The 27,084-nt window shown below is 41.4% G+C and overlaps 1 protein-coding gene across 5 annotated transcripts in view; it reads right to left on the minus strand.

Annotated features, from left to right (window-relative positions):
- Positions 1–27,084, minus strand: part of CADPS2 (calcium dependent secretion activator 2) — a 2,822,196-nt gene that overhangs the window by 2,383,123 nt on the left and 411,989 nt on the right. For all 5 annotated transcript variants that reach the window (XM_069629098.1, XM_069629097.1, XM_069629096.1 and 2 more), the window contains 2 exons: positions 22,040–22,120; positions 3,644–3,880 (listed from right to left, as the gene is read on the minus strand). In XM_069629098.1, coding sequence (XP_069485199.1) covers positions 3,644–3,880; positions 22,040–22,120 — 318 coding nt within the window. The remainder of the gene's footprint in view (positions 1–3,643; positions 3,881–22,039; positions 22,121–27,084) is intronic.

A 27,084-nucleotide genomic window follows, 5' to 3' on the forward strand; every position in this document is an offset into this window, starting at 1 on the left:
AGCTGTGTCCAGAGAGGCATACTCATGCTTTCAAGTGTGGGCTTGCGTTGACCGGAAGGGTGTGTCCATTGGCGTTAGAGCTGTAAGGTTTGAAGTCTGGGGGAGGGGTTAAAAAGCCATGTGAAGTGAACTAGTTTGAGAGTGCGTGTGGTAAGGTGGAGAAACGTAGGGGTTGCCAATAGGGTGAGTAGTTGGTGCTGCAGGATGTCCTTATGATGTTGCTGTTGGTTGCATTGTGGTGAGAAGGGTTGAACGTCTTCATGGTTGTAGCTGGCTGATGTCCTGTGTTGCGTTTCCGATGTTAAAGAAGAACAGGGAGTGTTCGCAGAGATTTAGTGGTGCCCAAAGATGTGGACCTCTGAAGTCACTGGTATCTTTCTCCGACTACCATTAGGTGCTTTGAAAACGAGAAGTCGGGAGAAGGCATAGTGCAAAACATCGGGAGAGCCGCAGGTTGAAATTCCATGCTAGGGTGTGTCTGGGCATTGGTTAAGTGACAGGTGCTGTTCCTGCTGTTTTGAGTTTTGCCTCATTTCTGTTTATTAAGTATTGAAAATCTAGGGTTAGATTTGTCCTGCATTTCAAATGGTCCTGTAACATGTAGATTTCCCTTGGTCATGTGTTCCAAAGATTGTCAACCATAGTGGAGAAGGCACAGCCTCAAGGTCTTCATCTGCAGAATCTCCTTGTTATTAATGTATAATATGATGAAAATAATTATTTTGGATGTGGATACTGGGAAAAATTGTGTTGTATTTACCTCGCAAGAGCCAATGCAAAGCCCAGGCCCCAGTCCTGTTTACAGACCACTGCTTTCTGCAGCCCACCCATATCCATCAGACAGTCACATCTGAAGGAAAGCCTTACGTCCTACCAGCTTGGAACCCAGCCGACAGAGCAGCCATGCTTGGACTTCAGCCTGGACCTCCACCCCAAATATGCTCCAATCCCACCCAGATCCCATCTTTGTCCAGAGAACAAACTGGTGGTTCTCAAACCCTAGCCTCACAGAAAGCGTAACTATCCAAGAGGCAACTGTGATACAATCTTTCATTGGAGTCCACCCCTGATCCAGAACTTAGCCTTGCAGAGCTCTAACCAGAGTCCAGCTAGAACACAGCTTGAACAGAAACTCAAGTCCTGAGTTGAACCCTGTCTGCAGCCAGTCCTTTTCCATACACCATGGATCTCAAAGTCGATTCCTATTTTGAGGCCAGCCCAGTCCAGTTCACAGCTCAGAAATGGAACCTGGCCAGCCCGAAACGCAGCTCTATGAAGCTCCCAAACCAGGAGCCAATCCCAGATACCAGCAATTCCGAGACACCAGTCATGCCTGAAGCTAAACCTGGACCAAAACCATCATGCCCACATCACAAACCAGAATTAAGATCAGTCAAGAGTACAGTCGGAGCCCTACCCAGAACACCTGGATCCGAACCTACCTTAAAGTCCATCTCTACCAGATGCCGTGCCCAGAACATATCTCCGATACCGTTTTTGCCTGAAGCCCCACCATGAGTGGTGTACAGAAATATGGCCTCTCCATCTTATATACGGAAACATTCAAACTTAACACTTGCATGTTAAAATAGTTACATAAAATGCATTGGCCACTTTGCTGAGAACATTGATGTTGGGCGGGAAAACAAACCAATTTTTTTCTCTGATAATATGAGCCAGTCCATTACTGGTAAGTCTATAAAGTAATGATACAAATTAAAAAAGGTCCTTAAGACAAAGTCATTACTATCCAAAAGCCTCAAGATCACATCCTGCCTCAAGTCCAAGCACTTTGCAGTATTTTGCCATAATTCAGAAGACAGCACGTTAGTTATCATTTTTGGCATTCTGCTCCATTTAACAGATCTGCAAAGTTGCTGAATCAAATAAGTAATTTTTAATGAGGTCATCCTAGTCCTGCGTTCAAAACATAACTTCAGTTTGCATTAAAAGGAAGGTACAATTATGACTTTTGATTCAGCGCTCCTCGCACTCTCACATGGCAGATATTTCATGTGCTAGCAGACGCTAAAACCTAATTTTGGGGAGCTAAATACAAGCACGTAACTCCTGTCACGCAAAACAGAACTTTAATGCCATGCACTGTGCACAGGCAAGTCATTAATGCACAGATCTTCCAGTTACAGAGAATAGGACTGACACCATTTCGGCAAGTGCCCTGCAATGATGGAAACAAGAAGGTAAAACGAACACAATATTTAACAGGAATGACACCCTTGAATTGCAGAGTTAGAAAGAATAATTAGTATAATTAAGAAAGAACACCTCCTATCTATCACAGACTTCATTAGCTGTAATGGCTCAGGGACCAAGGTAAGGGCTTGGGTAAAGGTAAGGCCTTAACTATGGGTCCCGATGCCGTGACCGGATGGATAAGACCTCAGGAGGGGGTATTGTTGCTATTAGCAACCCAGGTTTACAACCAGGGGTGCTGACAGGAATGCATTTGTCTGAAGTAATGTGTTGTGGGGAGCATGTGGCCTGCTTCACACAAATACGCACCTAAGAAAGCCACCAGGGAATTGGAGAGCAGGGCTCTGTTGCGCCCCTCTTCCATTACCATTGCAGCTAGGCAAGTGGTGAGGAGCAGGGTGCCACCACAATACAGAAAGGTAATTGGGGGCTGTGGGAGCAGAGCGTTGGAATGGGAAGTAGCAGGGAGAAAAGGAAGACACCAGGCGGGGCGAGAAGTGGTGAGCTTGCTCAAAACGCTGGCTTGGATCGGGAGGGAGATTCAGCCTGCGTTTTGAACAACCTGCCACACCTGCCTCAGGTGCTGATTCTTAATACTTCTCCTTTTGTTTCTTAACAGCATTGCATGCTTCAAAGCACAATAGGTTCTATTACATTAACCAAGTTCACCCCACCACAGCTGCAAACTTATCTGTCTGCTTGAAGGCTATGATTTTATGTGTAGGTAGAGCCTAAGCACAATGAACTAATTGAGATGTAATGCCTTCGCTTTCCACTGCCTCACTGCTGTCCTAGAAGTTTCAAGTATGTTCATGTGCTTCCCACTATGTGATCTAAAACATATCAAATGGTGTTGAAATGTCGGTGGAGGGAGACTCATCAGTTACGTGAGGAAAAACTGTCCGTTTGGGACCTATCCTCTGAAATAAAAGATTTGCAACATGCCCTAACCCAAATTATGCATACCGAACAAAATGGCCACCAAGCTGAGATCCTGTGCTCTTGTGCACAATAAACAATATGCTTCTTTGTTGAAGTAAGCATTTGTGCTGGCGAAAATGTGCCTTATTGACCAGTCCCCAGAGTGCAGCTTCCCATCCTGTGATGTTCTCTGCTTTTGGCAGTTCCCCTTTTCTTTCAACAAGGGGTTTCTATTTCAGTTTTCACAACTACAATATATTTGAATGTGTCCGTTCTACACCATACAAACAATACATATTTAACTAACAACTGACGGTGCATATTTTGCGTTATTCTGGTACCCTGCTTGACACTTGTAATCACTTCATAGTGTAACAAGATCTTTTAAACAATGGATCCTATATATGAGAGGTACTGACCAGCATAGTCACATTTTTAACTGCACATCAACAAGAGAAGACATTATGCAACATCAACGTTAGTGTACAAAACACGATATAGCTCTTACCTCCAAAGTGAATGATAGGACCACATCAGATTTTGAAAGCTGAGAGTCATTCTCATCACCAATGTCCAAAAAGGCTGCATTTTGGGAGCGTTTCAATTTTTGGAGTTTGAATTCTGGACCCCCTTTTGAAACTGGAAGACTTTCCAAATTTGCCATTAGCAAGTTCACAGATGACCGCAACTCTTCAATATACATGTTCTCCATTTCTTTGGCAACAAATTTTGGAAATTTTCTTTGCTAAATGTTTGGGAAAGTGTGTAATGAAAAATCTTAGTTTATGTGATTGTAAGATTTCTTTTAAAAAAGAATGAAAGGAATGTACCAATGAAAACAGTTTTGACAAAGCATAACATCATCGTTTCATGGCCCTTGGCTGCAGCAAATGGATGCTTTACCCAAAGGTTCTAAACAAATAAAATGTGTTAAATGCTCAGGTATTGCGGACATGCGTTATCAATAATTAGACATAGAAGTAGCAATAATGAAATGAGCCCAAATATTTCTCCAACGGCGGTAAAACCAATTCTCTAGATTATAAATGTTGTATCGAATATTACACAGCATTTTCGTGTGCTCACCTGACACTGCCATGGCTTGATTGTGCAGTAGGCAGTCTGGATGTGCAGTAGTGCAGAGATTATTTACTACTGATTAATTTTGAATTGCAGTCGTCACAATATACATTTGCGCTGCTTCAACACAGAGGGTAGTGTGGGGAAACGAGTCAGGGAGGGTACATTTGCGATATTCCAAGACAGAGGTTAGTGTGTGGAAACGAGACAGGGAGGGTACGTTTGCGCTACTCCAAGACAAAGGGTAGTGTGGGAAATGAGACAGGGAGGGTACAATAAACTGATCATTCACAGGTGTTGGAGCAATTAAGTTTGTAGTAAGTTCAAGAGGAAGAGGAGCAAGGAAGAAGTGCAAGCCAAGATAAACGCAGGCAATTGCTGGCAGTGGAAAAGGTCTTCCCACAAGGAGAGCGTCAACGTTTCAGAAAGTACACCGATGTTAAAGATAGGCAAGAGAAGATGGTAATTTCTGTGGAAACTCGAGTGAAAAGAAACATTTTTAGTTGAGGGATAAAGTAGAGGACGGTGCATGTAATAGATCAGAGCTCTCCAAACCCAGTTCGAGAATCCCACCACACCAGTTTTTCTGGATAACCAATGACTATGCAAAACATTTCCATGCTGTTTCACGGTCTAAAAAATGTCCTTTGTGTGAATATCCTGAAAATAAATGTAGCTCTTGAAGACCGATTTGGAGCTATGTATGATAACTTACATAGTTATTGACACGAAGCTCTTTCCATGAAGAGAATTTCTCAGGGTTGGACTGGATAGGGAATCATCGCTTGTACTGGACTTGTGCATAAAAGAGGCAAACTGAAGGGTTATTTGTGTGTTGTTAAAAAAGGAGATATGATAGTAATGTGTCGAAGAATGCACTTGGATTACTGAGCAAAGTTGGTAGTTCTAGGAAAGACTGTTACAGATGGCACAGGAATTACGCCAACAATCAGATGTTCAAGGGATTTTATTGAAAGTTGTGTGGGGTCTACAGCCATACCCCACTCGCTCATCTAGTGTCAAATCTCTTCCCTAACCCAGGCATCCGTAACAGTGGCTAGTGCTACCGAATGTTGACTCCTACTGTCTAATAGCTGCCTTGTGCTAAAGGTATACAACTAAATGCAGGCTTTCTAGACTACCTCAGAGACTTTCTAACTATTCCTGCTCTATATATATTTTTTTAGTAGTCTAATGCGATAGGTAATTGTATCTTCCAGACTCTCTGGTAACTCAGTCTATTCAGTAATGCTCACTCTCCCCTCTCCCCCTGCTATTCTCTTTCCCCAACTCCAACGACCTCCATTTCTCCTCCTTACACAAACTTGCTCCTCAGGGGTCTTTCACTCTTCCTAAATTACCTCTCCACCCATCTATGTTACCATCTACTCTACTGTCACTACTCTTTCTTCCCTGCAAATGCTCCCTCATCCACGCTACTACTTTGTCACCCTGCATTCACTTAGTACACATTCGCTTCTCAATCAGTTTCTCTGTCCTTTCTAAATACTTGCCACACAAACAGCACAGTACGACTTCCACACTCTAGCCAATACCTCACCTGCTCTACAATTGACCTCTACAATCTATTGCGGATTGCTCATTCCTGCTGGTCTGTTTGTCATTGTTCACCTACGCTGCTGACCTCACCAGAATAGCCCACACTTTCGGCTGGTGGTTTAGAGATGTTGACCCAGTCCAGGATTGGGCCCCATTCCCTAACCAATCTAATCCGTCCATTCCCTCCCTGGGAATATGTGGAAAGTGTAACAGTCTTAAATAGGGACTAAGCCCTGCCCACTTTGCCACGCAGGCTTGCTGTGTATCATGGATGGGCTTCATTCAGGGCCGTTTCCCAGTAAGTCTTTTGACAAAGGGTTGGTATGGCCAAATTTCTGTGGTCCTCAGTGGTCAGGGGGACTTTGTTATGCCCCGCAGCCTCGCTGTTTGCCATGCATGGTGGCAGCGCCGATGTGTGGGGTTTCTACTCCCTGCCTGCCAGTGCATAGCACTGCCTCTGGTGATGGCTTTCATGGATCGATCGTCATTCTCTGTCTTCGTACAATGCCAACTTCGTTGTCAATTGGTTACAGTGGCTCTTTCTCTTATTGGGGCAGGACTTTGTAGCAGTCTGGTGACTGATCAGGTTTCTTATCTTCTGGGTTTGAGGTTCTGCAATGATCAGAAGAATGCAGGCACGTTTCTGCTCTTTGGGCCAAGGCTTGAGATATCAATGGTATGCACAGAACATATTGGGACAATGGGAGTAGGCAGGAATTGGGACCATGTCTTCAGATCTTTCTCTAATATGATAAGCTTGTTCTGGATTTCTCTGCAGCCCCCTACAGATGATGCATGCCCTTAGCCTGTTTTGACAAGGCCCTATTAATGGCCTTTACACATCTATCAAAATGGAAACCTCAGAACAGCAGATGTTGAGGAGATGGGGTAACGTTATTAAAGAAAACATTAATTAACTTTTTCCTAAAATCTAACACGCATTGACAACGCCAACAGTTTTGTTTTTGGTGCATGGGATGGGCATTTGCCAGACACTCCTGAAATGGTACTGCCCGGCCAGAAAATGGTAATAACTGGAAATTGGTGTGAGCAACTGGGCCTATGACAGCAATTCTTGGTAACTGCATGTCAAATGCCTATACACAAGCCAACACTGTTGGACTTGCAAATACTTGTTTTCAACAGGACTTCAGTGCAGTGCAATGAGCAGATGTGAGGACACGCGTTTCCTATAAATCAAGTGGCTGAAGGAGCACTTTGTTAATGCACAGTTATTACAGCAGTAGCAAATTTACAGCTACAATTGAGCCATGAACACTCAAAACTGCAATGAAATAACACTGAGAGACCTGAAAGAGTACACCGTTTGATGTTACCTCTTGATAAAGCCAGGTAGGGAAGAAAACTCTCCAGTTTTCCACATTTGAGAGATTGATTTGAGACTGTTGTATTTGGGAGCTTTTGTCAATGATACATGGCAATGGTACTCTTCCAGTCTAAGCTAATTTAAGGCTTGTTTAATGCAAAGGGATTTAATAGTGGTTTGTGACATTTTCATCTCAAATGAACACTAGGCCTTTTTCAGAATCTTCCATTTCTCATATTCCTTTTACATGAAGGTTTTTGCCTCTGTTGGTCCTGGATAGTTAATTTCTAGAATTCGTCCATCAGATTTGTGCTGGTTGATGCGAATGGCCACGTTACTACTTTACAGATCAAGTGTTTAGCTAACGCCAGCTTTAAGTCTTGTTGAAGAGTAGGAATGAGGGACGATCATGAGCCATTTCAAAATTCATTGAAGATAGAAATTGTGTTTTCATGAGGATACCTCTCCTAAGGCCCTAACCCCATACCATGTCATGCAATACAATTTTGGATCAGACAATGTTGGGATACAATTCATAAAGCCAGCTAAACATTTTCAATGAGACAAAATTCCACCAGTTGGTTGTTCCAATTTCTCCAGAATTCATTTCAAATGACCTAGCCAATTGTTTTTAGTATAACAGGTGGTTTCTAGGTAGGTGAAGGACTACTGCATCATTTTTTCTTCCTAATTTCACAGAGTTCCTGCCCAATTCCATCTTCTTTGATATGGGTATTTATTTCAAAAAGCTTTAGCGCATGTTAACAATTGTGGAAATGGTCCAAGTGTTCGAGCAATATGAGTTTGCCACTGGAGCACTTTGATGGAGATCTTCTGTGTTTTTTGTACTCCTATTTATGTGAAATGTGAAAAGGAGGGGTGCTTATTATGTTGTAGTCTATTAGATGGCTGTGGTTTGTACTTTATCTGTGTTTATCCCAACACCTTTCTCAGATTATAAGGCCAATGGGGATAAAGTAGGGCAAGAATGCTATATACAAATCCCCCTTTAAAATGCTGGAATACCTAGTATTGTTAGCAACATTCTATTCTATGAACTATTGCTGTGGCTGAAGCAACTGTTTCCCCTGGATTAATTGCCATTCAGCAATACCTCAGTATGCCTTGGAGGCGCACAATCACTAGGAAATCACACACCATGCAAAATAGACACATTTGTGACCCAGAATTTCCTGTGAAGTAAAACGTGTCTTGTTCTTCTTAGAGATTTCACTGGGTCGACTTCCATCAGGAAGTTTGATGATTCCCACTTCCTCTCATATAATTATCTGCTAAAGCGTCTTCCATTTTCCTGCTCCAGCGACGTTACATAATATCCGGTTCTTCCTATTTAGCTTCCCAATTCTGTCTTCTCTGAAGATGTCTCTTACTGATCCAACCACTATTTCCAACGCCCTAAATTTCCCCCATCATGTTTTTCCCTTGACCAACACACACTGTGCATTCCAAAAGATAGTTCTGTACTGTTTCTGCTGGACCACAGCTTTCATATTCTACCATGCCATGTTTGCCTATATTGTATACCTAGTCATTTAGTTTGCTGTGACTGAGCAGAAACCTATTCATATTATACCTTACTAAGCAAGGCATGGATGTAGTATGACAGACACAAGGAGTACAATCCAAGGCTGTTTATTGAACATTATATGGGTGAGAAAAAAAACCAATATAAAATGGGAGCAAGCTACAACCATCAGCAACAAAAAAAAAAAAGAAACACTATCCTAGTGGTGTTGCATCAAAACAAAAAAGCCTTTACTAATAAACCTATTGCCAAATCATTTCTCTATATAACAAAAGGGTGTGGGATAAAGTAGAACAAAACAGTGTAGTGCAAACTGAAATGTCCAAAAGGGTTTTGGTAGTTCAGGATTGCTGAACTAATGCACTCTCTTCCCCACGTTACATCACGGGAAAAGGCGGAACAGTGCAATGACTGTGTACCCCTTGAGTCTATGGGCAACAGGAAGCAGTTTCTGCAGAAAAGACAGGGTCCCTCCAATCAATGTCTTTTGCTTAGCATTACAAGACTTTTCCCAAGCTCTCACCATGCGGGATTCCCCTCTTCCCCGGATTTCTCATGATAACCCTTCGTTGGGTTCACCTTGGTCTTTACACCACTGTTCAGTCACTTTATCAAACTGCAGGATTCACTGTCCCTTGCTTTCACTTGGCATCTCTCCGTCGGTTTCACTGTAGCCTTCAAATCACTGTTCAGATAACTTTACCAGTTCTACCAGTTTATAACACTGAGGAGCTCTTAAGGTCTTTTTGAACAAATAATTGGGTGCACTTTCACTGATTCACTCAGGTCCCCTTCATCCAGGTTCGAACCTTCCTTTGTAGGCAGTTCTGGCTTCCATCGATCGGGCACAAGCTTTCAAACCGCTAGCATCACACTTGGTACTTTGCAATCTTTCACGTTTTCACTTCAAAGTACTTGCCAGTACAATACAGAGACTTCCAATAGTCGATTGCGTCTTGCCAGGTCACTCTTTGATATTGTAGCCAGTGCATTTATTTTCAACAATCAGGCTTCTCTTTCTCAGAGCTGCCGTCCTACGTACAACCCACAATACTGGACACAGTTCAAAGGTGTATTCCGGCCTCCTCTCCCGAGGCTATCTGGTATCTGCAGTTCTTAGTTAGCATCACAGGGCTAATAATTCCTTAGGTTAGCTCCACTTCATTTCATCTTTTGTCAAAGACGTTTGACTGTACAGGAGGGGGGCTTGTACCCTTGACTTTACACTCTTATGACCACTGACTATTCGCCTCTTCTCTTGGTTACACTCTCAAGCAGCATTTTAGCAGTGTGACTGTTAGCTCTAGCCCTTATAGGACACCGCGCCCCATTAGGCCGGCACATAGCTACTTGCCATCATGCCTTATTTAGCTTGCAACAGGGCCCACTGCCTCTGTTGGCAGGGGTGCTCCTGCAGTTCTTACTTTTTTAATTGTGTATGGCTTCACTGGGAAGTCCTTAGCCCTACTTTGACGAATGTGGTTTAGGCTAACATCATTCTTTGCTTGACAGTACATCAGGCGCTCTTCTGCTGACACGACTTTCTTCGCTGCATCACCACCTAGAAAGCCACCGCATCATACATTTTGAAGGGGGCCACAGAGAGCAGCGTTATGTTAATTACAGGTAACAATTGGCCGCTTTCATGTGGTTCTTTTGGTTAATGTAGTTATCCTTTTGGCCTTATGTGTGCTCCAATTATTTTCCCACTTTTGACTAGCCACAGTTTCATTGGCGGTATGACTCCAGCATACGACCCTTCTTTTCCATTCTGCATATTAATGGCTACTTATACAAGGTTTGTTTAATCCATCATATTACAGCCTGTTTTTTCTTTTGTCATTCATTTAGTCATGGCATTTTTCTGCTGCTTGAGGGCTTGTCTGGTGGTCTTTTGACTGGGCTATCTTGAACTTTTCGGCCTATATGGTGCACCCAATTCCTGTTGTTGTTATTATTATTTTTCACACTCTCGGGGCCGGTTCCTCGCCTCTGGCTTTTTCAAACAAAACTCTGCCTCTGGCGTTGCTCTCATTTAGGTACACTTCTCCAGCACAAATGTTTAGTTTTATTGGTCTGTAACAGGTGGCACATGGTGGTTATATACAATCTATTGTTGAGTTTAGTTTATGAGATGGGACACTGCCGCAATTTATGCAGTAATGCTCTTCTCTTGCAGCTTCTCGCCTTGTATCTCCTGATGAAGACGTTGTCCATTACACACTCTACGTCGAAACCGGTTGAGCTTACTCTTTTAGGGATGTGATCTACATAACATTCTTCTTCCCAGATCCACCCTTGTGATAGATTGTTTTTAATGAGTTCTATTGCTGTTTGTGAAATACATTTTAAACATTAAAATAATCAAATGGGATGTGATGAATGTTTGTCCCACTCCCAACTGGCAAGCAATGTTAATTAATTCAGTCATTTTTAGCCATTGTTGGTTGGTTGAATGTCACTATGTATGATGTATGGTTTGGATGCTGCACTATGAATGTTTGTCGAGATGGATGTATTTTAGCCAAGTATTTTGTTCACCTATGCTGTCGTGTTATGTGATTAATTGATGCTTTACAAAGTAATATGTCATTAATTGACTTTTCAAATTTTTTTGTATCATGGTAAATAAAAACATTTTGATACTTTTGTAAGCAACACCGTTTTGCTCTCTGGACATTTCTTCAGTTTCTTACACTCTCAAGTGCTTCAGATTTCTTTTGCGGCTTCTCTCACACGTACAATCTTGGCATTCTTCATTCTTGCTACAATGTGCTTTCACTCGCGGTTTCTCAACAACCCAACAAGCACTTCAAACGTTAATGTCCTTTTCATTTATCAACACAAGCCCATCTCCCATTTCACTCACCAGCAGCGGTCGACACAGTTTATCAAGACCTTCCGTCTAGTCCAGGCTTTTGGCCCAGCGTGGCTTGCCTCCTTTCAAGTCCTCACTCTGCACATGAAGGAAGTACCGCCGTGACCTTCTACAGTAGCAGGGAGCTGCCCCTTTGGGATTCTGCAGCGACCTTCACCCCGCATCTGGTAGGACCACAGCCTTTCATTCGCCCCCTGGTCCCATCTGCTCTGCTTCCATAGTCACATTGCCTTCCTGGGATTTCCCACCCATCCGTTCTGCTGATCTTGCTCACTTCGGTTGCCCTGCTCTCCTTGCTCATGTGCTTTGCCTTGCTCTCTGGGTGCTCTCATGCTCCACCTTTTATACCAGTGGGGAAAGGTAACAAGATTCAGGTGGGAGTCATCAGGATCAAGTGCCTGACTCTGCCTGACCCTGATACTGGGACATGTCAACCATACTGGCTGTGTGTGAGTCTGTCTTCCCTTCAAGGGTTTGGTCCGTGTAGCAGAGTGTGTGTAAGAAAGGAGGCTGGAGGGAGTGGGAGGGGGGAGTTCATAGAAAGAAAATGGAATGAGGGTGTTCTACAGGAAAATGGGAACAGGGATACTGCGTCCCTCCTCCGGGTATCCCACTCCCCAGGGACCCCTTGTCCAAGTGAACCTCCCACACTTGTCCAACCCCGGAGTCTGGATCCAAAACCGATGACCATGCCCCGGCCACCTGGATGACAGATCCCAAGGGATTGGTCATTGAGGTACCCTTTGGTTTTCACACTTATTATGCCAAATTTCCTAGGCAAGGTTTTCCAGCATATTTCTCAAACTGGGCCTCTTTCTGCATGTCATAATAGTGTCCTTATACCTTTGTTCACCATCTCCTAGTGCCAACCTGTCATGATTGCCTTCTCTATCATGCTCTCTTTTCCCCCTTCACTTAAAGGTATACTATAAGCCGCATGCATGAGTTCCAGTCCTTCTGTTGCTGTGTTGTCTGCCATATTTACCAATGGACCCAAATGGCTTGGTACCCAGGTAAGTGCTTATCCCCACACTATACCACTGTATAACAATATTATAACCTGCATTTCTCACCAGTTTTTTTTTTTTTAAAGCAGTTATGGAACTTGGTGAGTCAGCAAAGATTACTACCTCCGGGAGATTTACTTACATGAGTCTTCCATTGTAATTCATATTGCGAATACTTCTGCTGTACAGATAGTTACTCCATTTGTAATCCATACCATTTTGTATAATCATTTACTTGGAATAGCGTATTCTGTGCCCATGTGTTCGGTCTCTGAATTGTTGGACACATCAGTGCACCCATGTCATTTTCCATTTCTACACTTTATATACCTTGCCTTTTTAACTTCTAGTTCCCTTTTGTCATCTTTCTTCTTGGTTATGTCCTCTGACTGTAAGGTACACACTTCTGGCATGTTCTATTTCTATAATAGGAGTCCTGCGGAGTGTTTTGTGCGTTTGACAGCTTGGATCCCTTACTACAGACTTGACTGAGCTACAGTATTTCTACAGTGTCTATTCTCCTGAAGGAGGATCTCTCTGCATAAAACATCCACTCCCTAGCGAAGCATTTCAGAGTGCTGTAGAGTGTTTTGTGTGTTGGACACCCTGAATCTCTTACTACAGACGTTACTGAGCTACAGTCTTTCTACAGTTTTTATTCTCCTGAAGGAAGAGCTCACTGCATAAAACACCCATTGCCCAGTGAAGCATTGAGAAGTGCTGCAGAGTGGTTTGTGTTCTGTGGTTCTGTGGCCCTTAGCCTTTGAAGCGCACTCTGTGGATAGCTGTTGGATCCTGAGCTAACAAAGGAAGTTTCCGCAGTAAGTGCGTGCATTTGTTTGCTCTTCTAGTTGGTCAGAAGACTAATGGTGACTGTTGAATGGAGTTTATCCTCCTAAATCGCTCTGAGCGATTACCATTCATGAGGTGGAGGGGGGTCATGGCGACTGCATGGCAGTGATTTGTTTCCCCTGCCTTTTGAGCGATGAGCCGAGTCTCTGTACCCATTACAGGAAATCATGAATGACTGCTCCACATCTCTGAAGGTGGCGTCAGCCGATTGGTTGTCCACACGAAACCCATTCAACTTATTAGTTGCCTCCTTCTGCTTCATTAGTTGTTTAGAAAGAGTGGCCCTCCGATTGGACGCCCACAAGAACTTCACTCAATCTATTGGTTGTTTTCCATGTTATACACTCTACGGAAGGAGCGCCTTGCTGATTGGATGAAAAGCGCTTGGGCTGTGATCTATCAATAATTAAGGAGTGAGCGCACCTTGCTCCAGGTAGCAGCTTGATGGATGTACTGTACTCCCCAACAACAGGGGCCGTGATATAGCTCTTTTTGCACTCTGTAAAATTGCTGTGGCTTTCTTCCGCTGGCAGTTGTGCTAAACTGCGGTTGTTTTGTGCAGTTCTGATATCAATCCACCACACTTTCAGTGCAACGCTTTGTATAAGTAAAACTTTATGCAGCTCTGATAATGACTTACTACTTTATCAGTGTGCCATTTTGTATAAGTACCCCAACTAATATTATCTGACAAAGCATTTCAGTAGATTTGGTGGTTCGTTTAGCAGCAGACTGGTCGATAATGAGGAAAAAGTACAGGATGCCACCACTAAGACCCTAGATCATATCAACACCTTTGGTTAATAAGCAGGCATGGATTTTTCAAGAAATGTTTAAACTACATAAAGTGCTACAAGACATATTGCATGGTTTGACAGTGATTTTAGTCCTGCAAATGTATGGTAAAGTTGTATGAGATCACTTGGAAACATGGTGTGCTGAAAGTCATTCCTACTCGTTTACGGGCCGGGTTTCAGAAAGCAATGTCTACTAAAGGTATTTTGCCTAAACGTGCTTTTACAGAAGTATGTTTTTTGTCACTAACAGACTATACGCTCGATTATGTGGACATGATGTCCACCTTCAACAGTCCCCAGAGATCATATTTGGGCTACTATGGATGACCTTCATGTCCCTAAACTGCAACTGGACTCTACACGTGAGTATGCAATGGTATGTTACATTTACAGGGTAAAAACCACCCAAATATTTTAAGCATTCAATGGAATTAGAGAAAAAAAATGGGTGCACTTTTGTGGATGGGATGATTTAAATATAAAAGACACCCAAGTGTGTGCATCATCAGCGAAAGTGCTCTCATGAAATCTGCCACAACAAGGGATTGATTAGATACTTGGGCAAGTCAAAACGCATGCCCACTCATTCATTGCGCAATCTCAGATTTACCTTGACACCAGAAGGCAAGGAAGTAAAACAGATGGAAATATTTGATTACCTGAGTGTGAGGGTAAATAGTTCAGTTGGCTGAAAAGACCAGGCAGGCAAAATGTTCTTACCTTAGCTATGCATGGCGGTGCCTTAAAGAGCTTTAACAGGAGGTTCGGTGGAAGATCAATCAAATCGGCAAATCGGCAATATAACTATAAACATCTAAGCAACCTTTGATGCTGAAATGTAGGGTGCAAGCAATGCCCTTTGTGAAAGAACATATATTTTTTAAGAACATATGTGTGCATATTAGCACTCCCAGCCGGCAACCATGGCACCGCCCTTTTCTATTGTAATTGGGTTACCGAGGTCTAGAACATCACAACATCTGAAGCTTAAAATACTTTTATATTGAGTGAAAATTCTGTTCTCTCCTTGACTCTCACATTAGATGGCGGCACTGATCCTAGAGGGTTTGGGGGGGTGATCAAACAATCTCTATATATTTGATTGGTGAGAACTGCGTTTCTGAGAATGGATTTGCAAGATCTTTGGGATAATCCTGATATCATTAATGAATCTATAAAAGGGGTAGGGAGGTTTGCATTTGATGATTGGCCAGTAAGAGAACTGGTCAATAATGGTAATGATTGTAGCCTACCCCCTGCTGTTTGGTACATAAAACAAAGGGGTCTGAATAATACCTTAAATCACATTAATCTGCCCTTTGCTTGAACCCTATATTTTAAATTTTGGATGAATACATTGAAACTGGCAAATTTTCCAGCTATTTCCTTATTGCTCATCAGTAGTAGTGGATGAAGTACATTCTTTATCAGCACCCTGTCTTGGAAGGTAAAATAATTGAGTCTAGCAACAATTTTGAGAAATTATGCAATTCAATCAGTAGCTGCTGATCTTGTATTATAAAAGTCTACAAACAGCTGCATACGACTTGTGGGGTGTCAAAGTACTGTAAACGGGCCTGGATTTGGAGAAGCAAAAATAGCAGAGATATTAAATGCCCAACATTTTAAATCTGTTAATAAATTACAAGTTATTTGATAAGTGCTTAATATGATACTCATATATTAATAGTGGCATGAGGTTGATAGATTTCCTGTTTGAATGAAATAGAATTTTAAGTAACTGAATATTCTGCAACCATGATTTTATTTGTTTATATGATGCTAATGTCTAGGGAGGGAGCCGTTACCTTATAAGCTTACATTTAATGATTGTAGTGTAGATGGTATTTTATTACATAGGATTTTATATGCAATTTTATCTCTCTATAAACAATTAAGGGAATGACTGTTCCATTCTCTGTAACATTTGACTTTCATGTTGCTATTTGTACTGCAAGGTTTAATGGATGTTTATCTGAAATAAACATCTCTGAATGTAATTCATTAAAACCAAAATAGAAAGGTTTGTTAAACAAGTACACCAGTTCGCATAATCTTAGTCTAAAAATTACAAGTAGGTGGTGAAGTCAAAAACATGTTTAGGATTGCTATTCTTTGGGGTGGGTCTTAAAATATGCATAATAAGGACATGCACAATGGCCCACTTCAAATTTACATTTAGTGTCAAATATAGGAGATATGTTTAATGCCAAGTTAAACTATGTTTTAGTAGTATGTGAAATGTTGAGCTGTGCAGTCGATACCTTTTAAGAAGCCATCGAAAATCAATATTATGAGATTGGTTTTATAGGCTCACACTTTCCTCACTGTCAATGGTACCAATTATGGCTATGGCAAAATTAAAGTCTTGCATTATTGTGGGCATCAACTAATCAAAACTCAATTGTGCACAATTTGTTATCTGAAAGGGTAATTCCAATGTATGCTTTAAATATATAGGGTATGGCGCTATAATAATCCACTTGTAGATTAGGACATATTTTAATTCATACATAGGTCTCCTTGTGATGGGGTAAAAAATAGGTCAGTGATTCATCAAAACTGCATTCGGCACAAGCCTTAAAAGTACATAAAAACAATCAGAAATGCACCAAAAGAAAAAAGAATGAACATAAAAAAAGATAAAATCAACCCAATTTAAATGCATAAGATACCGGTAAAGAAGTTTTAGAAATTATCATTATAGAGTAATTATCATTATAGAGTAGGTATATTGGCTATATGATGATTTTTCAGCCCCAATTCAATGCAAAGTTATCCTTATAGTTCTGATGAGACAGCCATGTCTGAGACCAATAATAGGTAGTGCAAGGCAGTCTTGAGTATCCTAATACTACTACTCCTAATACCCCCAAGTTTCAATTGTGGAAAGAGTCTTCTGCCTGATCTTCACATATATCTTGCACAAAAACAAAGTGCATGGTATATTCTTCTACATGTCGACAATCTAGGCAAGTAAACCTCTGGGAGAAAGGAGAGAATCTCCAGGAGTATATACTCGGCCAATTGGCAAATATTTAATCTGAAGCACGTTATTACAGACCTGCCCTTATTTGAGACAATCCAATGCAGGTACTCCATCCATTTACCAGGGATGGAGATAATAGCATGATTCATATTAGACTGCTTGAGCAGTTCCTCTTCCTGTCTTTCTATGGAGCATACTCCATATAGATTTTAGTTTCCCACTGGCGAACCTGAGATTTTCTTTTTTTTATTGTGTACAAATAATCATGTTAAGATCTTATAAACGGTTTGATCCTTCAGTCAATCCCAAATCAGAGAGGAAACAAATTACAAAAAACAAAAAAGAATGTCCCTACAGATAACATTTCCACACAGAACAATGCAATACATCAAATATCACATCAGCAAAACTGATATAAAACATCAGATTAAAATCATTACCACTTAAAGATTGCACCCACAATAGTTGGATATCCATAATTGTGCCATTATTACAGTATTTCCTGAGGTAGCCCCCCCCTTAACTTGTCCAGACTTCTGAAGTTTGTAATTAGATGGCATGCAGATTCCAGTATGCTCTCACCACATAGCCAGCAAACTCTTTCTCCTTTAGGAATACCCATTCGGCCACCCACTACCTCTATAGAGGACATGTTGAATTGAATACCCAAATATCTACACAGTATTGCCGAATGGATATGCCAAAAATCCTATTGGGAATCATTCTTGGATTCCTAAAAATATTCTCTTTATCTGCTTTCAGAGAGTGAACCAACAATTCTGCCAAGGACTTCTTAGGATACTCCCTCTGGAGACGCTATCCCTGAAGATTTTATGGGATAGATCATCTGGATTGGTCCATAATGTTAACCACATGCAAACTGGCCTTAGTCTGAGCTCACCACTAATTAAAGGAATATTTAGTTCACAGTGCTTTGCAAAGAGGGGAGGGGTGCACAGGAGGTTAAGGAGATGCCTAAAAAAGGAATCATTTAATTGAATAGTATGAACATCCTTAAATCTCAAAAGTTCAGCACCATAAAGTTTGCTTGCTCGCAGTTTTGCCTTAAAAATGTTCAGAGTGGTTGAGATAACCTACAGAGTTTACTGTGCTGTTAGTGGCACCACAAGCTTGTGTCATGGACTGAGATTTTTTATACACATGATCCCAGAATGTCACAACCAAATAAGCAAAAAACTCCACATGCTCGAGCTTGACATTTTGGGGAAAAGACGGGGGAAGATCCCCCCGCCGAACTTGTCACAACCTTAGATGTTGTGGCATTAACCTTCAGGCCTGTTGATTCCATATAATCAGAATTTCTACTAATGAGGGCCTGGGTGTTGTATCAATTAAAACAGCGTAATCTGCGTAGCTCAGTAGCGGCATATGGACCTCACTAATCATAGTAAGATCTGTGAGTGTATCCTTCAGCTCAGACTATAAAACATTAGTATAGAGATTGAACAAGAGTGGTACCAAGACACACCCCTGTTTCACACCCTACATATGGCAAAGTAGCCAGTGCACTCGCTGCCAGATAAATACTGCACTACAACAAGTGTCATCATGCATACGTTTCAATAAAAATAAGGGGTGCAGCGCTATCTTTAGAGCTTCGAGCACTGGCCAGAGCCTGGCCCTATTCAATATATGAAAAGCGGACCAGAGATCCATGAAAGCCAAACATATTGGGGATTAGTACAATGGTAATATTTGGCTAGCAAAAAATATTTCACTGGGAAAACTGAATTTAGCGCCAAAACAGCACCTTGAAGGTTGCCATTGATTGGGAAGCTGTATTTAAAGGCATTTCCAGATTTTAGTCCAATTTTGTGGCCAGCTTCATGTGACGGGGAACAGCACCCCTGGAATTCTCCTGCAGGGAGTTCTGTTTTGACATCAACTTTGCCTGTGTGTGGCAGGGTGTGCAGCTCTTTTGTGGTTTATGTACGTTTTGCAGAATTTGCGCACACAGGGGTTACTGCATCCATTTTGATAGTTTTCTTTCCCCATTGGCAAAGGGGTGTAATAGGGCGCATTGGCATGGGTTGAAATATCCCACACATATGAGGATGAAGAAGGGAGGAGGAGGTGGGGAAGGAAAGGACGAGGGAGAAGCTGAAGGGAGTACAGTGAGTCAGTAGGAAGAAGGAAAGAGTTGGGTGGGAAGGGGGAAGGTAAAGAGAAGACAGGGGTACAAGAGTGGAAAGGGAGAAATGTGACGGGGAAAGGTGTCAGGGAGGGGAATGAAGGAGTGATTTCAAGGAGGAGTGGAAGGAGAAATAAGTAGGGATGGAGCAGATAGGAAGAGGTAGGGAGTTCCAGTGTAGGGGAGCGAGGAGCTGAATGTGCAATGATGATTTCAGATACTTCCCTCCAGTGTAAACTCTGCATCTGGACCCTGCCTAATAACCTGGAATAGTTTGGTTGGTGAGAAGGAAATTAATGTTCTTTTCCTACTGTAAAGTAAACTTCCCAATAATGTTCTATCCAAACCCGAGGTCTAATGCCCAATTCCCTATCTATGGTACAGAGCTCATCCAATGGCCATGAAACTTGCAGTCAAAATGTGCTGGAGATATTTAAAATGCAGCATCTCCCATCCTCTTCCTTATCACCTATAGATTTTTTGCGACCTCACAGATAGTCTTATATACTGATCTCCTTGCTTTCACTTCATCCAAGCCCTGTTCGCCCCCAGCAAAAAAACATGGATTTTTTATGTTATCTTGTTCACTCTTGTATGGAACAACAAAGAACAGAAGTGAATGAAGGTATAATAAGACCCAAAAGTTATATATTTAATTCAATTAGCGATATTTATATAGTGCCTCATTATGCTGGCTTTTATACAAGAAACTCAAAAAACATGTGAACCACATACAAAATTCTAACATACACAATCGTGAATGAAGTTCAAAGTAAAGTGCAGAAAGTGCCTCCCTCAGCTAGAGGGAAAGGGTGGAAAGAAGAAGAGTGAGACGTGAATCGGTTAACTCAAACCGCCTGCTCAATGGGGATAGTCAAGTGATTTCCCATTGATTCACAATCTGGTACAATTTATGGATGGAATCACAGTATTAGGTCAATAGACCATTTTAAAAAAAAGAAAACGATTTAGAAAGACCGCTTGTGACCGCACAGAGCGGTCTTTCTAAATCGAACGGTCAGCCCCTGGGATGCACAGAAGTGCGCGCAGGGGCTGACAGGCATGCCAGGACCTGGAAGCAACCACGAGGGAGCTTGGGGAGAGGGTGATTGGGGAGAGGGAGAGAGGGAGAAGGAGATCGAGGGAGAGGGGGAGAGAGTGAGTGTGTGTGTGTGTGTGTGTATGTGTGTATATATGCACGTGTTTTGGGGGCTTGGGGAGGGAGGTGGTGGGGGCTGAGGAAAAAGGGTGTAGGGGTGAATCCCCCGTATTTGGACTAAAAACAGGAAAAGAGGGTGAGGGGGTGCATGGGGGGAAATGTCATTATTTCCATTTTTGTATTGTGCCTAGAATCGGCCAAAAAGAAATAGTCTCGACATAGAACCAGAATCACAATTGATACTGCTTAACAATCAAGCATTGTATGTTCTGTCATCAGTAACAGAAAGAATTCTCAATAATATTGTCTGTTACTGAAGCAAAACAGAACCATCCTTAATGAGAGCTGCAAGTCACAACGAGAGCTGTAAGTCTACTAGGAGAGACAATATACTAGAAAGATAATTGTCTTCTAAGAAATGGATGAATTGAACTCTGGAGAAAGGGGGTGGGGGCAAACATCTTCCCTCTTATCCTAGTTTCAAGCAGAAGCCAGTGTATACTGGGATGGTTTCAATCAGGATGTGAAACATCATGTCACGGGAGGATAGCTCAGGGGCAATGTGCTCGCCTTGGTAGCAAGACGACAGGAAGCACCACAGGTTCGATCCCCGGGTCCGCGCCTAGAAATCTCTGGGTATTAAGCACGTTATAAATAACCTCATATTATATCATATCATATATCATATCTGTAAAGAGGAAGAAATGGTGACTGTAAGAGGAGGAAATAACATTCACAAGACCATTGGAATCAAGACCAATATAGAGATACGTAAAAACAGAACGCTTGCTTCAATAGAGTAAGCACATGTGGATTGCTGACGGCCTCAAGATCGGATGGCCAAAAGTAACCAAGCGATCAAGATACAGAAAAAATGCCCCCAAAAGGGATAAACATTTTGTTTCTGCGGTCCCCCTCTGTATAAAACAAATGTCTGCCAAACCAAGGCTAAAATCGAGGAGAGAGAGAGGCAATACTCACAACTAGAAGGAATCACTACAGAAGTGTCCAAATGTGGGATCCCTTGGGGGGTGAGAGCCACACACTAAGTAAAAGCAGTGTAGTGAGGGCAAATTGCTAAGCAAAATCACATGGTAAAACCCACAGAGGGATATGTAAGAAGGGTTTGGGAAGAGCTAGGAGCCCTACTGTGGAGATCCAGGGCACATGGAAGAGCAGGCTTATCTTAGTAGTAGGTGGCCATTCTTGGGGGGAGCCCAGATGAGACAAAATCACGTATCGATGCTGCAATGAGCACTCGCAATGTAGTCGTGCAGATTTGAGCACTGTCGACCACGGGTGGAGCCAACTGGAGACGCGGACAAGGCATCACTATGGCAACCAATGGACTCCCAGCACGTGATCAAAGTCACGTGTTCCAGACTCCACTGCATTGTTGCCATGGCGATGAAACAGCGGCTATTTCACTCATGGCATCATCTGCACATAAATGATCTTAATCGACTAATGTTTTTCTTAAAGACATATGCAAAGGGAAATTAGGCTATCACTTTAAATTCAACAGACATATACAGGTTTGTGTGTCATTTCACTTACCTTTGTCAACTTTTCTGCAAGTTGCAAACGTCCATCAAGTTCTCTTCTGATCTGAGCTGCTTGTTCGTCTGGATTATCAAGCTCAAATAAAAATACAAATAACACATTGAACGAAGTTACTACAAATTAAAATCCAGAAACAATGTATTATCTACTCAGACTTTACTACACAAGGCAAATGTGTCAAACAATTAACAAAAATATCAAACACATAGTTAGCATAGATGAGTGATTTTGACCGCCAACTCTGTGCTGAATGAAGGGGGATCTATTGCAGTGTTGCAAACAAGCAATCCGATGATGATCGACTGCGCAAGGACACCCTTGCCTCTTCTACCTTAGTCGCTGCCACTAGGCACTGTGGAAAGGTGGAAGTATGAGGAGTACAACAGAGACAGTACAACAGTGTGAGTGGTCAAACTGCAAAGACACTAGGAGAGATGCTTTTCAGGGCTTTGCTGTTTCACAAATCATTCTGACAAATGTCAAAGTACAGCTATGAGAAGGACAAGAAGCAAACTGTTGAGCCAATCAGAGGACAGCATTGCATCATCTGATAACTGAAGTAACTGTTCCCCACTGAGATTCTCTATCCCCTAACAAAAGATCAGACTGGGGGAACTCGCATCACTGATTCAGATTGCTGCATATTCGCCTCTAGAAACTCATCCTTGTTCAAATCTTTTCAGCATCTTAAAGGGTTTTCACCATGAAACGATCCAAGATTTTGGAGCCTTTTGCATGTACCACCCAAGACATTGCTCCTGCTTTTCAGCTTGTCGGCCGGCTGTCTGTGAGAAACAACCAAAGTGAAATGAGCAATGCTGATGCCTCCGACTCGCAGCACTGGTTCTGCTTTTGGCCAACCCATTGAGGGAGTTCCCTAAACTCCAATGTGCTTCCTTGAGGGATAGGGGTTAGCTAATGGAACAGTGGTCATTTGGGGAATGAAACTCACTTTTTAAATCAACCTGCTACTAGTTCCTGCTCGAGTAAACGGAGTTGTGAAAACGATGCAACATCCTAGGATAACCTTTGCCAGTGGTCCCTTCTACTCAAGCTGGCAAGGCTCTGTTTCAGTACCAAGGAGGATTCTAAGAAAGACAGACACTTCAATTTTCACATTTTCTTCCACGAGAGACTCATATTGGGCATTGCAAAAAATAAATAACAAAGGCCCTGTTGACCAACTACTGAACGGTGATCTATTCCTATTATTTTGCTCTTATTTCTAGTCTCAAACTGCGACATTACCTAATACTATTTCTCTAGAAATTCATTTTTATTCCTGTAAAAGTTTCGTCCAGAAATAATAGTTTCTACACAACTTTAGGTTCTTGGCAGGGTTAAGCATTTAGCTGGGGCAAACTAACTAAAAGAACCAGGAATACCTCAGTTAAATTTGGCAGTCTTCTTTGAATGGAAGTTCGAGATTAGAGAGTTTATGGGAACTTAGGTAGAAGGCACTACACATCTACCCCTTCCCCATTTCTACTCTGGAGGAGGCTGTCAATACATTGCTAACATATTGCTAAAATCACCCTAACAGCGTCTGCTAGGCACGACAGCGACAGTATGATCCGCAGATGGATCCATTATCTTAAAACTATTCTGGCATAGGTGTAATGGGCAATAGACATGCAGGCCTATATGCCCATCACCTACACATATTACATTGTTAATTGCACCTTATTTACGATATTCAACAAACGAGCACACAGACAGTGCTTATGTTTTAACTAACCCCTGTTATTTAGACTCTCATTGAAAGACCACCTTCATGTGAAACACATTGACAATTGAACACATCACATGACAATGCTTTAAAATACACATGAAATGTTTACATAAAAATTCATTTTAAATCCTAGACATTTTCTAGCAAAGAAATTGAATAACTTGTTAAATAATCCTAAATATCTCTTGATCGATAGTATGCTCAATTTCCCTTGCACCAGTGCATCAAATGTGCATACTTATAAAGAAAAGCTCAACATGTCCCAGTCCCCAACCCAGTGCAGGGTCTTTTTCAGGACCATGCATGCTGGGCGGTATGTGAATCCTGAAAAAGCAAAATGAAAGGAACGCAAGTACATTGAAAGGAGGGTGGGCAGCAGAGGATACATTGAAAGGGGTGTGGGCAATAGATAATATCTATCACTGGTGGTGTGTTCATACATTTAAAGTGAAACCTACTAACAGACACTCACTTCTACTTTGAGTTGGAATTCGCAAGTTTGTGTTCGAACAAGACCCAGACAACCCTGGTGATGGGCATCTGGATCCTAGAGAGAGGAGGGGAATAATTACCGCACATTAAGGGAAAGAGGGATGTTCAATGGTCCAGCAAACATTGATGTGACAAAGAAATATAATTTCCATCTTTATAAGGCATGCTCGTGAATGCAGGCCGACACAATGTATAGTCAATTTGGACTATATCCTAGGTTTTCATTTTTATCCTAAAACCTTTGGTGATGTGCATTTGTACAGGACACAATATACTGGCTCAAAAAGAAGCAAAAGGTAGACTGTATACCCTCACATTATGTATCATAGGACTCGGTTTCACCAAACTGGATTGGCTTATGGATGGAGAAAATGTGCATATCAGTACATACCAGCAGATCATATACATTGTAACTTCTATTAAAAATGAATACAGGTTTCCTTAACTTTGATGGCCTTGTCAAAGAGATGCTTTGTTTATTACAGATCTGAATAGGTATTCACACATGCGAAACAATGTCAGTGTGTTTTCCCCAAGTGATACTATACTCATCCTTGCTGCATTACTGTTAATGGGCCCATTGTAGGTCCATGATCTCTCCCTCCTTCCTGCTAAAAAGCAGACAGTAAATCATCTCAAACAGTAATTATTCCTGTAATCTATAAGGATACCAGAGACAGTCTTTTTAGAAAATACGCTTGTCAAATCAAACTCAAAGCAGAGGTAAGAGGGAGCTATTGGTTAATACACTGTATCATGCCTTTGGTAAATATTCACTACTACCCATCCTAAGTTCACTTTGTTTTTGTAGGATTCACATTGCCCTCCACTCAAAATGACATCCCCCTGAAGAAGGTCCTGCACTAGAATGTGAATGGAAACATGTTGGGCTAATCTATAAAAGGTCTTCCTAAGAAAAATGTTGCTGTGATTACTTTAGAAGGTTTATGTAAATATGTCATGCATATGTATTTTTTCAAATATACCATATTTAATGGCCATCATGAAGGTGTTATTTTACAGAATTCTAACAAACAGACATTCTTCACAAGAAAGCTGTATAAACCCACTCTGTGCTTGTTTGTTGAGCATCCTAAATAATGTACCTTTAAGGATTGACTAGGTGTGGGTGACGCAGACCTAGAAGGTTTAATGTCTATGTATGTTGAGTCTCACATCTCACAGTTCTTAAACCTTTTGGTCCCTTTCCCAACATTCTAGTTTTAATGAAATTACATTTATATATAAGTATACAGCTTTAAACGCCATGAACTGAACATCGAGTAACAAAGCACTGTACAAAAGTAGGATCCAGCATTGGAATGGAGATGGGACAAGGTGTTCCGTTTTTTGGTGAGGCGAAGTTTTAAGAGATGTGCTTGTAATTATTTCCTGAAGTGCAAAAGGTTGGGGGCCCATCTGATGGGGAAGGCTGTTCCGGATTCTTGGTGCATAGCAGGAGATTTTTTGTTTCATTGTTTTCTCTTTTTTTGTTGCAGTTCTCGATTTCCAACTTGGCTATGGCTTGGCTTTGCTGGGAAGTGGGTGACTGGTTTCTATCGCAATACCTTGAGTTTTTAGGTTACAAAAGGAGGGATGCCAGAAAAAAAACGCTTTAAAGTTGAGGCAGGGCATTTTGAAGGAGATGCAAGCCTGTAGACGAAGCCTGGTGCATCAGATGGTAGGGGTGATGTGATCAAATTCCTTGGTAGCAGCAATATGACATGGATGCTGCATGGTGGATGATTCCCACAAGAGCCAAGGTAGACAAAGAATTCCTTCCTCCACTGAGGGTTGGGCATGAATTGCTAACTTTTTACTAAGATCCACAATTGAATGCAGTGCCCAAAGATAGATGATTCACATAATTTAGCAATGCTTTCATGAAACCTCCAAAAATGATGGGGCTAAACCAAGTAATTAAGGGTGATTCACGTTAGTAAGAAACATTGACATGATATATAATATTAGGATAGCTGCACATACCAGAACTTATTTGGCTAAAACCTTGCCTAATGTTTTAACAGAAATAAAAGAAAGTGTGCCTGCATCGAAAGCACTCCTCTAGAAATATCCATTCAAAAAACGTGCATTTCTTTCAACAAAATCTCAGCCATGCAGCAATAGGTATCTTAAGTTTTTAAACAAACAATGTTCAAAAGCTAACTTCAGTTGCTATCATTTTCCAAAATCAAACATCTGTTGCCATGCTTGCCAGTTTGCCAAAATGAAACATCAGTTGCAATGCTTTGTCAACATGTGTTTCAACCAACATGGTCCTTTTCAAGGCAGAACTCAATTAAGCAACTTTAGTACATAGACAAAAGATTTTTTTTTTATAAACATCAATAAAGTAAAAGGGTTATATGGATTGAACATTAGCATCAAAACCATTTTTTAAAATATAGCATTTCAAATGCCAGATAAATAAATTGAGACAAAAAATTGGGAAAACCAAAGGAAATGCATAATAGATTTACACATTAGGGATTCATTTATTTTTATTTGTTATTTTTTTTATTAAAAATGACAAATTAAACTTTTCATTTTTAAACTTCGTCTTAAATCATATATACTTTCAAATGCATCTTGAGACATCATAATAAATATTATGGCAGCTCTTTGTGTCTTTACATAGTGTATCATCCATAATATTCTTCCAAAACTGAACAATGGTAAAAATCAGTTTATAGTCTTTTACTAAGAGGATCTGCACCCATCTAGTCTCAGAGTCCATTTGTTTTGCAGACATCTTAATGTGGTCTCTAATAAGGTTTCTCTTTTCCAACAATGCAGGACACTCCTTGATGATATG

This window comes from Ambystoma mexicanum, chromosome 12 (genome assembly GCF_040938575.1).
Source record: "Ambystoma mexicanum isolate Mex_15411 chromosome 12, UKY_AmexF1_1, whole genome shotgun sequence".
Lineage (NCBI taxonomy): Eukaryota > Metazoa > Chordata > Amphibia > Caudata > Ambystomatidae > Ambystoma > Ambystoma mexicanum.